The sequence below is a fragment of the Rousettus aegyptiacus genome, unplaced genomic scaffold, assembly GCF_014176215.1.
Source record: "Rousettus aegyptiacus isolate mRouAeg1 unplaced genomic scaffold, mRouAeg1.p scaffold_m13_p_2, whole genome shotgun sequence".
Lineage (NCBI taxonomy): Eukaryota > Metazoa > Chordata > Mammalia > Chiroptera > Pteropodidae > Rousettus > Rousettus aegyptiacus.
Genome location: NW_023416295.1, coordinates 30,783,449 through 30,798,612, shown reverse-complemented (window position 1 = coordinate 30,798,612; position 15,164 = coordinate 30,783,449). Strand labels below are relative to the sequence as shown.

At 34.1% G+C, this 15,164-nt stretch overlaps 1 protein-coding gene across 1 annotated transcript in view; it reads right to left on the bottom strand.

Annotated features, from left to right (window-relative positions):
- DNAH7 (dynein axonemal heavy chain 7) overlaps nt 1-15,164 on the bottom strand; it is a 202,474-nt gene that overhangs the window by 74,155 nt on the left and 113,155 nt on the right. Inside the window, exons 42-46 of the mRNA XM_036235992.1 lie at nt 13,232-13,461; nt 9,956-10,286; nt 7,293-7,639; nt 5,704-5,884; nt 3,107-3,292 (exon numbers count right to left, since the gene is read on the bottom strand). Of these exons, the coding sequence (XP_036091885.1) occupies nt 3,107-3,292; nt 5,704-5,884; nt 7,293-7,639; nt 9,956-10,286; nt 13,232-13,461 (1,275 nt within the window). The remainder of the gene's footprint in view (nt 1-3,106; nt 3,293-5,703; nt 5,885-7,292; nt 7,640-9,955; nt 10,287-13,231; nt 13,462-15,164) is intronic.

The window sequence follows — 15,164 nt, the reverse complement described above, 5'->3', positions numbered from 1 at the left end:
TCTGGTTATACAGGGAGGATGGGCTGATAGCATTTTCAATTTGGATTCTGTCTCCCAGTACACAGTTCCTACTGGCATGTTTTGATATTTTTGATGTCTTGCTATAGGTTGGCTTGCAAACTTTTAGGGGAGGACTGGAGGTTTTCTCAAATATAGTTTGATGTTAGAGTAGGCATGGACAGCCAATGAAATAGGGAAGAAGTAGAGAAAATCAAAGCAATAGTTGTGGAATTCTACTTATAGTTGACAGATATAGTATGCTATCATAGATGAACTCTGGCTTAAAATTTTTTAATTGCCCAATTATATGTCTGTAAGGGTGTAGCAGAGAATAACTGAAACAAATGTGAGGGACTCTGAATAAGCATCTCAAAATATAAGCTAAGGTCCTTGACTGGTAATCAGGTGGTAAGATAGGTGGTAGAAATGTAAAAATGTAAAAATGTTCATTACCACCAAAACAAATTTTACTGATTATTGTCGGGAAAAAGATTGCTTAGAAAATTCAAATTAATTGAACTCCAGGGCTTGTAAGTCCTTATACAGCACGGTAGGATACTGCTTTGGAATCGGCATAGGTATTTCAGTTAAAGAACTGTGGGCTCAGTTATCCTAGGAGAACTGGAGTTTTCTATGTTTTATCTATAAAGAGTACCAGAAACTCTACAAAGAGGTTGATGAATAATTGACAACTACTCAGATTCAAGGTTGGAGGAAGGGGATCTAGCTATTTATTGAGGGGTCTTGATATCCTGTGACTTTGATATTAGAAAAGAACCAAGGTTGTTATAAGGTCTTTTTATCTTTGTTAAGTTTCCCAGAAGCAGACTCTGAGATGAAGATTTATGTGAAGTGATTTATTAAGGAAGGGATGCTAGGGGAAGCATGACAAGGGCAGGGAAGAAGCCAATTAAAGGTGCGGGGTCAGCCAGTTCTGCAGCTGGTGGTTTCAGCTTCATCCTTCAGGGAGTGAAAGTTATTCCTTAGAGTTGTCTCAACCAGATGGAAGAGAGACAGGCCCTCATGCTTCCACATCTGACAGTCATTCGTTAATTTCTGAGCCAGAGGGTAGTAAATTCCTAGGCAATTCTAGCTCTCTAATCACTGGGAAAAGTGGGTTCTAAGAACCCAAGGGAAGTATTCCCAAAAAGAGACAGAGTTGCTGGGTTTTGGACTTAAAAGCACAGGAAGCCAGGAGGGGGTCTGGGAAGAACACTTAAGTTGCCATTATCACCCTTATGCTTGGAATTGAATAGGAAATTCTTGACAGGGTGTAAACTGCCAGCTTCCCTGACCCAAAAGAAATAAGAGAGACAATTATGGAATGGGACTCAGAAAATGAATTCACAGGAAGGAACAGATGATATTAGAGATGCATTAAGAAAAGTTAAAGTCTACGCTGCTACAGTGAAGCAAGGAAAGGATAAAACTGCCTTAAAGCTTTCATGTTGATAAGATGGGATGAGATGATGTGGCTACTTGACTCAGAGGTGGGGTCAGTGGATACAAGTTCGCAGAAGGAGCTATGAGTTTCGGTGGTATCTTGAGTGTTGCTTTGCTTCTGTCAGTAAAATTCCAAGGTCTCAGTTCGGAACCTTGATGCTCCCTTGAAGCATTTGTTTGCTGGTCTGACTGGCAGTCCCATTCTGGCAGTGCCTTGGGACGAGTCCGTCCGAGAGGGGTAGGTTAGGAGGAATGGTACTGGCCAGTAGACTCTCAGCATGGCACTGGAATGCCAAACAGCAGCCAGTGCAGACACCCGGGGCTCTCCTGGGAAGCAACAGAGAAGGGCAAAGGTGGCTGCGGCTACTCCTTCCATTGTTCCAAGTTGATATAGAAGAGGAGAAAGAGCACTAAGTTAAAAATGCGGGTGATGAGAAGTCTCATTATTGCTCTGTCATTAGCCAGCTATGTGGCTCGGAGCAATTCTCTTAACCTTTATAAGCCTCGGTCTCTGAAAATGTTGAGCAAATGAATCTATCACTCGATAAATAGTGTTAAGTTAAATTTTAACTATTTAAACTAGAAGATGTTAATGCCGTAACCATAGCCATTCAAAGATACAAATGAACAGACAAAGCTAAGAAGAACATTAAGGTTGTATACCAGGATGAGGGCTACCAGAACCCACAAGATTAAAGAAAGAACCCCCACATATGTGAGGATTTTAAACCAGTTTGGTTAAAAATAATTAAATAAACCAATACAGTGGCCACCAAGAATCAACCCCATTTAGGAGAAAGCCCTGACATTAAGTGAGCCTCAGCTGAGGTCACATGCAAGCAAATGCCTTATAAAATGATAAGTGTGCTATCATTTACTCTATCTCCTCTTGCTTGACACCAGAAGACTGCCAAATGTTTTAAATTTCTCCCTTCTCTTTATTCTCATCACCCTCTTTTACTTTTTCTTTTAGTTCTTTTCAATTTTCTAAATCTCTCCTCCTGCTTATAGGACCATATTCTGGGTTGGATTCCAGCTCAATTTTCCTAAAGAGAGATGAAAAACATGCTGAGTTTTGTTCATGAAGGAACTGAGAAGTGGAAGGAAAAAAGAGGGGAGAAGAAATGGGGTTAAGAGTTGGGTCAAGGAGAAACCGAGGGAGAATCCGACAAAGGGGTTAAAGTTCAAAGCAGGGAACTCAACATTTGTTTTCTGAGGAGAAAAGCTACTTATCAACTGGATTTTAGGCAAGCTCACTTTTTCCTCCCCTGAAATTTCAGTCTCTGAAATGACTTAGAAGTGGTTTTCCTACTGAAACTCACAGGGATTAGTTGATAAAACATACACACACACACACACACACACATACTCCTAATACTTTTATTCTTGTTTAGGAACTAAAATTTTATCTCTAGGGTATGCCATTTCACATTACATTTAAGGCAGATCTTCTTTCTAAAACGGATTTTAGAAGAGTGTTTATATAGCATCTGTGGGCTAATTTAGAAAGTAACTAAAATATGCAACTAGAAATCACTTTAAAATATTTTGTTCCTCGTACTTACCAAAACAAACAAACAAACAAACAAACATCCCTCAGATTAATGTTGGCTGTCATGGGAGATTCAGGAAGAGACCTTGAAAATTGACTAGTATCCCTTACCTGTCGATAGTTGGATGTAAAGGCTCCCAGGTAAGCAACAACTCCTGAGGAAATGAGGATATCGCCTGTCAAGTTAACGTACAACAACCCCAGCTCCAGAGCTGTTTGGCTCCATCGTGTTTTCTCACCCCCAAGGCCTCCAATCAACTGCTCAGCACGTTCTAGCTTTTTGCTGCACAGGTCGACCTCAAAAATAAAAGTACATTTTTATCAACCTGTGCAAGTAGAATAAATTTTAAAATTCTACAAGATTATACCCTCAGAAATCAGTTATTTTTTTTTAATTACATATACCTGCTTGGAATTTTTGAACTGTTTAATTATGAATACTGGAAAGTTCATGACATTTTAGAACTTCATAATAAAGTATATGTTTTAATACTATTTATGGAATTCATAATGGACATGTACCTTATAATGTAAAGAATAGCTCTATTTAAGAAAATTATTTACAGTATGAGATGCTGAAAGTAATAGTGAATATTTTCTTGCAAATATAAACGTTTCCTCCTTTCATTCTAATGATCTAAATGCATTTTATTTTAAATATTCTATGAATGTTTTCTGCTCATTCTACTTAAAGTTGATTTAGTGATCATTTTAAAGGTTAAATGTTTAAAAGTTTTACTAATTTGTGCTTACTTACAAAGCATGGTTTTCAAGTCATTAAATTGTGTCAACCTACTCAGACACTTGCAATTAACCTCAAATTAGGACATCAATCCATAGCTGAGAGCCTACTTTGCGTATGAGATTGTCAACCAAATTTGATTACATGTAATTAAGCAATACGATTAAAAAATAAAGAGTAATTATGAAGGTGGCAAACTAGGGGAAAAGCCATTTCAATCCATGCCATAGCAATATTTCAGAAGGACACCCGAATTATTTTGATTTAATTTTAAGTGATTTACCATCATTATTCTTGGAAAAAGACAATATTAAGTAAAAGTTATCTTAAGGCTCAAAATGAAATAATTTATATGAAAAGAAGTAAATAATTGATAAAAAGAGATATTGATTTGTAATTGAATTTGACATATTTTTTCTTTATATTATTAGTATTTATATGAAATAAATGCTTTTAGATTAAAAGACATAAAATACTGTATCAGTTTATCTAAAGATAGGTTTTAAAAAATCGAAAGGCATCTAATTGGTAATATTTTAAATTTTATTAAATTTATTGAGGTGACATTGGTTAATGAAACTATATAGGTTTCAAGTGTACAGTTCTATAACACATCATCTGTATATCGCATTGTGTGTTCACCACTCAAAGTAATATTTTTGGTACTTCCTAAATTTAAACATTTTCTCTTAGTTTTTCCCCTCTCAATATCTTCTGTTTTCCTAGTTTATATCTTTACCCATTATTCATTCAATGATATTGTTGAATCAGATCTTGGGTTATAATAAAATTGTCATCAGAAATTACTAAGTAAAAATATTTTAGCTAAAACTGCTCTTCCAAAAGCAGATTTTTACTACACATATATGCACATATCCATTTTACATTACTATAACTTTCTGATATTTAATTATGAAAATAAATCAACATTTCAAATATACAGTAGAGTTGAAACATGTTTACAGTGAGCAAGCACATACTGTTAGTTACATTATTTAAACTAAAACTGATCACTTGGAAATCATGTCCAATAGTAGGTCACATTTCTGAAGATTAGCACAATATCACATATTTGTACAAGTACAGAATTTGTGCACATATCCTACAGAAATAAGCAGTCTGGTACTATGGAAAAGAACATAACTATTAGAGTCAGATTGCCTGGGTTCAGCTCTTAGCCTTAATGCTCAGAAGCTGGGTTGACCATGGACAAATTGCTCAACTTTTCTGTGCTTTAGTTTCTATAAAATGCTACAAAAAGATCACCTTCCTCAGAAGGTTGTTGTGAGAATAAATGAGATAGTACATACTGCTCTTAGAAAAACAGTGCCTTGCACATAATAAGCACTCAATAAATAGTGACTGTTGTAAAATATTTCAACTTTTTTTCTGTAACATAACCCGACTTTAGCAGTTAACTTTTGCAAACAATATTACTATATAAGTTTGAGCAACATTTTTGGGCTTAAAGACATTTCCAGTGGACACAGTACGGTTCTGGGTATTGAATTCTAATCTCGGCTTTGCCATTAACTCTTATACAACCTAAGTCAATTAACATTTTTGTTCTCTATTTCCTTAGCTATAACATGAAGAATGATTTAAATAATCTAGCTCAATATAATAGTAATATAAGACAGAGATGCTTAGCAATTTTTTTTTCTTTTGGGGGGGAGAGGGCCAGAAGATAAATATTTAAGGCTCTGTGGGCCAAGAGGTAAAATCAAGGATGTTATATGGATATTTATATACCTATTTAATATGTAATCATTTAAAACTCTCAAAAGCAGTGCTAGCTTGCGGGCCATAATAACAGGCAATGGTGGATTTGGCCTGTGGGCCACTGTTTGCCAATCCCTGAACAAGAAGAAAAGAGAATTGCTGTGTTGTGTGCTAGTGCAAACAAACATCATTCTTATTTACAATAATTGAAGATTTGCCCATATCTGTCTGCAATATTCCATACCTGGTTTTCCAAGTCAGCTTTCTTTTGTTTATTTAGTTCAAGTGTGTTCTGAAGCTTGGCCAGCTTGTCTTGAACTTCATGCAGGGCTGCCTGCTTTTTTCTAAGACCATCCATGGCAATTTTAAGCTCTCCTTCAGCTGCAGCCAGTTTTATCTTTTTGGGAGCTACTATTTTTGCCACTCTACAAAAAGTAAAATTGAAAAATTAAATATATGTTTAATATTCTAGTGCACTTTCTATCACTGAATTTGCTTTTCTAATGTCCTTAGTATGACTCAAAATACATCTGTAGGTGCAACTTATACTAATTTCTATACTCTCTGCTTCATCTAAGAATCAGTCAAACGTAATCCCAGCACATAAGAAATGACTACTAAAATAGATACACATATGTTTTCAAATAAGTAATTGTTTTTCATCCAAAAAAAAAATATATATTTGATTGTTGCCAGTGTGAATTTTGGTGATTTTACAAAAGGATATTTTACATATTCATGTCAACAATTACAATGTTTGTGGAAATTAGTCTTATTTGTTAAGGCTTAATTCTGATGAGAAGGTGAGATGTTTTATCTACATCCTTTTACTCCAGTTTTTAAATTTCAGAATATATCCTAACTAAAACTCAGTTATTCTATATATGTATGTTGCTAATAAAAGGAACTATGGAAAAGGAATAGATATAAATAATTTTCTCTTTATCTGGAAAATGGAGTCAGTCATGTTATCTTTCTAAACGAAGATAAGACATTTAATTAAAACTTATCTTTGACATAGTATATCATGGTCCAAAACATATAGAGCATGTAATATATATATAACATGATTCAAATTGTGTATAAATTTGAAAGACACCCTGTAATAGTTACTTTTTGAAGAAATAACCAATAATTCCGACTCCATATACATGCTATAAATGTTCACATATATCATCAAAAAGGCTCCTTGTCTCATAAAGAATATTATCCCAGCGGTTTTCCACATGTGGTCCAACTCATGCCCCTCCCTTTCAGGAACCCATGTTGTCTTCCCTTGCCCACCTAAACATCTTTGTGAGGCTATATTTTCTTCACATGCTTCAATCAAAACAACTGATTAGCAACAGATTGAATGAGGAAGCAGATTTGAGAATTAAGCTACCTTCTATTAAAGAACAAATGAAAGAGATTTAATTTGCTAAAATATAAAACACCATCACTCTTCTCATAAATTGTTTTAAAAATGTGAATTAAAAATAAGTTATTTATGTTAACATGCAATGTTTTCATTTTTATTTTAAAATGAATTAATAAATATATATTTTTAATTTATCAGTTTTAATTTCTAATATGATAAACAAACAAAGTATTGGGGGTCTACAATCATTGTTAAGAGTGTAAAGGGTTCCCAAGTCCAAAACATTGAAGTATCACTATATTATACTATTTAATTGGTATGACTTTGCCTTCAGTAAATATGTAAATATATAGCAAGTACTAGACATGATTTTCTGAGGGGACTCTCACCTATGTAGCTATTGTTTTATATTGTCTAACTGACCAAACTTGAAAATAAAACACATCAGTTCATCTTCTTTTGTCAATACTTACTTATCATATGAATCCATCGCTATGACCCATTTGCACAGACCTTCAGCTGCTGTGGAAGCATTTCTAATCTTTTCTGGAACAAAATCGGGATTTGGAATATAATTTTTTCTTATGATGTTCATATAAGCTGGAGGAATGTTGTCTTTGTCGTATTCATGAAGTGACTGTAGAAATCGAATATCACCAAGAAGTCTCTTAGCTGGACCCCAAAAATCCTCAATTTTTTTCCCTGACCCTGTTGGGTCAGGGATTTTGTCAGCTTTGATGCCTTTCAAGATGCATATGGCTTCCATAACAAGCTTGACACCAGCAGGAGGACTCTTCATGGATTTTACCACTGTAATGTCCTTGAAATAACAACATGCTAATTATTAAAAAAGAGTTGTTTGATTATGCATTACTTGTAATTGGTTCCTACTTTCAAACTAAGCCATAGGATATAGAAACTCATTGTTTATTGGATAGAAATGGTGACTGACAGAGTTGTGTCAAGGAGCAACGAGAAGTTTGTCTCCCTGGAATGTTAAAAGCAAAAAACAATAATGGGAAGATAACCTATGTAAAATTACTTATGACGTGAAGTCTTCTTCAAAAACACATAAAAGAGGGATTTGACTGTCACCAAGTAAGAGTTTTATAGCTTCTTAAAAACTATAAAAGAGGCAAACATTAGAAAAACACACAAAAAATTATACATATGAAGCTCTCCTATAATCCTATTAGATATAGTTAACTACTGTAAACATTTTTGTTTGCATTCTTCTATGTCTTTTTCTATGTATGTGTATATGCTGCAAACCAGTGTATATGCAATATGTTAACCAATGGAATCACAGTACATATAACATACAGGCTGCTTTAAAATCTGTTCTATTTTAATAATAATATATAGTAAACATCCTTTCATGCTAGTAAACATTTACATTATCATTTTTAATGACTGCACAGCCTTTTGAGATATAGCTATGAACTATAATTCTAATACCCTATGCTTTTTTTTGTTGTTTTTTAATCTTACAGTGCCATGTTGAATTAAAGACTCAATATCTTTTTTTTTAAGTTTTTGACATATATTGACACATATTGACAAAGTTTAAGGGTAACTATTTTACTGCATATACCTGTAGCAACTCTGGTAGGCTTTCTGATAGGCAAAAGAAATCTTATTTCAATCTATTTCTTTAAATATAAGTGAGGTAGAATATATTTTCATATGTTTATTTACTATTTGTATCTCCTCTTTTGTGAATTACTTCTTTATATCATTTACTATCTTATCTTAGAACTACTTTTTTTCTTATTGATTTGGAAAAAACTTTTTACATAGACATATTAATCTTTTGTTTGCCATGTAACTTGAATACTTTTCCCCAGAGTTTCTAAACTTCTATCCACAGTGTTTATATCAAACAAAATGTGTTAGTTTTTAGGTACTAAAGTTTATAACTTTTCAAAAAACTTTACAAAAAAAGAGTATCCAGATCATATATATTACAAACAATATTGCACAGCTTTTTTCTGATTTCTCTCATACCTGAGAAATACTAGGCTCTAGTCTATTCCAAGATTAGAAACATGACCTACATTTTCTACTGTCTTATAGCAATATAACTATTTATATTTAAATTTTGTTCAATCTGAAATCTATTTTGGAGTAAAATATAAAGAAAAGATCTAATACTCTCTTCCCTACCCCATCCAAAAGTTTAATCAAGATTTCTCACGCTATTTATTTTTTAAATTATCTTTATCTCTCTTAATTGAAATGTTCCCCTTTCACACCTTAATTGTTAATATCACATTTCCTCAAATCTAAAACATATTATAGAATATAACGTTATATTATGATTTTACATATCACCAAAAAAAATCCCCTAACCACACACTGACAAACACTGACAGAATGTAGTCAGCCCTTCACATTCATGGGTTCCACATTTACAGATTTTCAACCAACTGCAGATGAAAATATTTGGGAAAAAAATGTTATATTTTTGCTGATGTGTACTTCGTAGTTAGGCCTACATTGGTTACCGCTATACTGAACACATACAGACTTTTTTCTAGTCGTTATTCCCTAAACAATACAGTATTAACTATTTACACAGCATTTACATTGTACTAGGTATTATAAGTAACCTAGAGATGATTTAAAGCACCTAGGTAGATGTATGTAGTTTGTATGCAAATACTATGCCATTTTATATGAGAGTTGACATTATAGATTTTGGTATCCAAGTGGGGTGCTGGAACCAATCCCCCACAGATACCAAGGCACAATTGTACTTCATCACATCTACTTTAAAGAGTAACCCAAATGCAAAAGAGCCTAAATATAAAAAAGATGCACCTTAGAATTAAACTATATACTGGTTCTAACACCCCTGTTGATTATTGTGGTGCAAAGTTGTTATGCAAAGTTCTGGAAATAACAGTCATTTTATGGTGGGTTATAACATTTGGGACTTTCTTCTTTTTCAAAATTATCTTAGTCATGCACGTGCATTAGGGAATTCTTTCACCAGACCGAAAATTATTTTAATTGCATCAAATGTAAAGAATAATCTGGAGAGACAGAATAGATTGTAGCACACAATGGTAAGTACTTTCTTGAGCTCTGATGTCATGGCATGTTCCCATTAGGTGTGTGGTCATACTCTTACCTGTGCAGTGAGAGTATCAAGGGCAGAGAGTGCTGACTCTAATATTGGCAAGGCCCCTGCCAGGTCAGCATCACATTCGTCTTTGATGGCTTTAGAAGCCATAGCTTGTTCATTTGCTACTATCTCATCAGCTTTTACTATTTTTTCAGTTTTGGCAACTTCTATAGATTCCCTTTCAATGATTAACATCATTTCATCAACCTCTTTGCTGGCAACTTTTAATTGAGGATGGAGAGCCTCCAATTCAGATTGCATCGTGGCTACTTGAGATGCAGCAGAATCCAGTTTATCCAAACCCACTTCATACCTCTTTTTCAATTTCATTACTTCACTGAAAGCAAATAGATACACCAAGGTTAGTCATTAGGCTCTGTAACCTACTTCCAGGAAAAATCTTGAGCTTTGCAGGCTTTTACAATGCATAACTAAAGGAGTGATCTGAAAGATTTCTACAACTTGTTTAAAAAATATATAAACTCCAGAAAACTGGTCTGTGTGCAATTAAGAGCAGATAATATGTCTGTTCATTGTTGTATCTCTAGTACCTAGCACAATATTTAGGCACATAACAGAAATTCAAAAAATAAACATACTATGTGTAAGGCAAGGGGTTTCCCACATCGAAATTAATGACGTGCTTCTAAAATTAGTCACCCTGTAAAGTTTATTCCAACCACACTACTACTTCTTAAAAATTTATTATAGTTACTTCTTTTAAATAGATTTCAGTGTCCAAAATATTTATTATGAATGTTGCTAAAGGTGGCAAATCACTTTAAGATGTATTCAATACCTTGAAATAGGAATTTTTTATTAAGACAAAAGTGACAAACAGGATAAATAATACAGCTCAACAGTTTCGTTTGGGTGTCAAAAAAAAAACAATTAAAAGTGAGAGCATAGCACATTTTTGTGACATGTTGATTCTCTCTGAGTTAACAAAATATTTGACAGTAATCAGAAATGAGGATACTGGATACATATGATACTATATTATCAAATTCAGTTTCAGTTGAAACCTTGTGGAGTAAGCACAGGAAAGGTCTCACTTTCTGCCAGCATGAAGCAGTTTCAGCATTTGGGTTGATCCCATGCAATGCTTTGCTAGCTAAATGGCTGATTTCCTGGCAGATGACCTGACTTGCTTCTGGGTTACAATATAATCTAGCTATAAAGAGAACAGAAGTATTTAACTATTTAGGTAAGAGTAACAACAGAGTAGAAGTAAAAGAAAATTAAAAACAAAGAGGAAAAGCTGAAAATTAATTAAGAATATGTATAAAAAGGCTAGAAAAGTATTTCTTTCAACTTTCCTATAAATTTGTATCTCAGTTTTATGTTTGTCCAGTTGGGATGACCTTAAAAGTGTGAGCATACAATAAACAGAGCCACAAGTGACATGCAAAATTTAATCAGAACCTCAAAGAGCTCTGACCCTTCTGATTGAAAAAATATATATATATATAAAAAGAACAAGATTTCATTAAGTTAAAGATCATAAGATTTACATGGAAAGACAGTTATCTTAAGAGCTAATGAAATAATAAAGTTCAGCCAAATCATGTAGCAGCAGCCTTGGGTGGGAATTGCAAATTTTACCAGATAGGTGAAGGAAAAATACTACTGGTATAATTCAAACATGAGAATGTGAACCATTGTGAATAAGAAAGTTATGCTACCTCAGCTGCGGAAGGCATTGCAATAGTCTCCATCAATACAGACAAAAAGTGTCCTACTGGAATCCAGGTAGCATCCTGGCCAATATGAGGAAAGGGGCTTCAAAATGCTTAAGATCGTGAGTTAGCCACAGAAAGATTTAGAATTAAGTAGAAACACATGCAAAAATCAACTTCATAGCATTAATATTTTTGTGTTGAGGAATCTGTGCAATTTGGTGTTTAAATATTTTTTAATATTTAAAAGAATTTGGTCTGTTAGCTTAACAGATCAGCCTTGTAGTTCCAATACAAATCATTTAATGGAATATTATTCATCCATGAGAAAGGAGGATATTCTGCCATTTGCGACAACATGGATGGATCTTGAGCACATGATGCTTAGTGAAATGAGTCAGACAGAGAAAGATAAGTACTGTGTGACAGCATCTAAAAATGTGGCATCTCAAAAAGTCAAACCTATAAAAAAAAAAAGAGAGTCTAAGGGTTGTTGCCAGGGGACTGGTAGAAGGGAAAAGAGTGATGGTATTTAAGGATACAAAATTGTGGTGAGCAGTAAATAAGCCATAGAGATCTACGGCACAGTATAATAAATATAAACAATAATATTGTACTGTAATTATGTAATGTGATAAATAGCACTACAATGGCAATCATATTACAATATATAAATATATCAAAGTAACGAGCTATATACCTTAAACGTACACAATGTTACATGTCAAATTTATTCAATAAAAAAGGTATCCCAATATAAATTGTGTAACTTAGCAAAAAGTTAGATATGTATTTTTAAGTAAAAATCTCTTTATAGATAACATTCAAACATTTAAAAGAAAATAAGGCTCCCACACATATAAGTTGAACTTAACCAGATTTATAAATTATTTAAGTACTTGGGAAAGTTTGACTTATTAAATCAGATCTTAAAAAGGAAATAAAAATATATTAAAAGTAATAAACATAATATAAAAAATCTGTTTAAATAAGTTTGTGAATGTGACCAAAAGTTAGTTGAAAACCCCCTTCAAGATAATCACTAAAATTTCTAAATTTCTAACTTTCTAGCCTAACTTAAGGTTTTTACATTTTTAATATACATATTGAGTATTAATTTCCAGACCCAAAAAAACTTTTGAAAAAACTGCTACATGTAAAAGTGATCTTCAATGACATAAAAAAGCCCAAACTGACACATTCCATGGTGCATAAGTTAATTGTTGTTTATATTGATATTTTGAAGTGAGAGTTTATTTGAAGAAGGAAAGTTGAGTAGATATATCGAGTGGCTATCTCTGTTTTTCAGCTGTTTTGTACCTAAGGATAAGGTTTATCTATTATCTAATTACTGATCAAAGAATAATTATTCTCTAGGGGTGTTTACTGAATATCACTGTCAAAGTATCTTGTGGTCTTACCAGAGCTCTGAGTGGCATACCTTTATTACTTCAACAAATATTATTGTGTATTTATGATGTGTTAGGCAAAGCATCTGTACATCTATATATATGAAATAAATCTCTATTACACATTATTTTTGTGCATACAAATATTTTTAAACAGCTGTAGCTAACTTAAAAATATAAAATTTCATTTTTACCTTCTTTTCTTTTCCAACAACAGTTTGAAGGTAGAGATTAATTCAAGGTAAGAGGTAGGAGTCACATAATTGTATCTTTGAAGTTCAACAAAGAAGGATGTGGATAAGTCTATAGTAGAAGTGTGGAAGCTTTTACACATTTCAATACAGCCTTCTCGTGTTTCCTCTGACATTTCAATTTCTTCCAAAAAGCGCGAGGCAACTGCCTGTAGAGCATCTTCAGGCCATGACTAAATTTAATATAAATGCTTTAGCATTTGATCAAAGTTACTATTACAAGTCTGTTAATACTGCAGTCCCCCTAAGTACTTGCATGCGTAGGGCAGGGAGCCAATAGCTAGTGCATGTAACATAAATGCTATAATTTGTTCAAGGGTCAGAAAAATTGTTCATGAGTATTACAGGAGCGAGGAAGAGAAAGAGAACTAAACTTTTGGGATATCTCTTTTTTGTATGCATTCTACTGTAATTATCTCATTTAATTCTCTCAATAATTCTCTGAGGTAAATGTTATTATCCTTTCCCCTAAACTCCAGAATCGCATGATAAACTAACTCATTGATTTCTCTTACAGGCATCTCAAATACAATGAGTCCGAAATATGGCTCCTATCTCCCCCCAAAGCAGTTGCAGTCTTTCCCACCTTCGTAAATATCACCACCATCCACCCAGTTGCTCAATCCAAAATGCAGGAATCACCTTTGATCCCTACATCTATATTACGAGCGAGTTCTATAGGCACCATCCCTAACATAGCTTCCAAATCCTTTCCCTTCTTTCTAGATCTACAGCAAACATCCCAGTTCAACTCTCTGTTGTCATCTGCCTGAAATATTCCAATAATGTCTAACTGGTCTTCCTGCCTGTGTGTTCTACACAGCTGTCACAGTGATCTTTTCAAAATATAAATCAGCTCATATCACATTCCCCAACTTTCAACCTTTTGAAAACTTCCCAGCATACTTAAAACAAAATGCAGAACCAACCTGTAAATCTCTACCTGCTCTGGCCCTCCCCATCTTTCTGAGCTCAACTCTGCTACCTCCCCTCAGGTAGTTACTCTGCTCTCGACACCCTGATTTTCTCTCACCCCCTCAGTCCTTCTATATGACCTCTTGCCTTCACTGGTTTACTCTCTCTGCCCAGATTCTCTAAATACTGGCACTTTTTGTTTTTCGTGATTCTTTTTAAAGGTCACCTATTTAGAAAACCTTTTACTCCCTATAGGCTACCCTGTATGATGGAATTATTTTTTGCTAATTCGTTTGTCTGTAGAAAGTAAGCTCAAGTAGAGCAGAAGCCTTGCCTATTTTATTTCCCTCTGTATCTCCAGCTTTTCCAAAGACTCCCTACAAAGCAAGGGTTCAATACATATTTTAAGATTATTAATACATAATTAAGATTATTTCATGCATACATCTTAGCAGGAAATAGAGGAACAGAGGGGCTCTGTAAATTCCCCAAGATCAAAAATGTTTATGTGTTAGACCTCAGTCACAGGATATCCATCACAGTCCACAAATTTCCTATCCCCACTCTTGTCTGTTATGCACTTCCTGATACTGAAGTTTACTTTTAAAAGCATCACTCTGGCTTTTTTTCTTTGGACTTCCTGTTGGGTTTGGATCATGGAAAGAGATTGAAGGGTGGAAGAGAGAGAGGTAAAGGAATTTATACCCTCTCTTGCTAATGGAAGCTGGGTTCTAGGTTTGGGGTTCCTGCTCCTGTCAGGCAGTCCTACTTCCATAGCGCCAAGCTCCAGCAATGCTTTCCTCCCTATGCTCTTTTATTTCCAGCTATAGTAACAACTTTCTGTTATACTCCGCCATTGCTTAATAGCACCAACAACCCCTCTCAGTTCTTCTAACCCTGCCCATACCTCCATAAACATTCATTTCATTCAGCTTTCTTCAGCAAAGCCTTCTAGTATGCT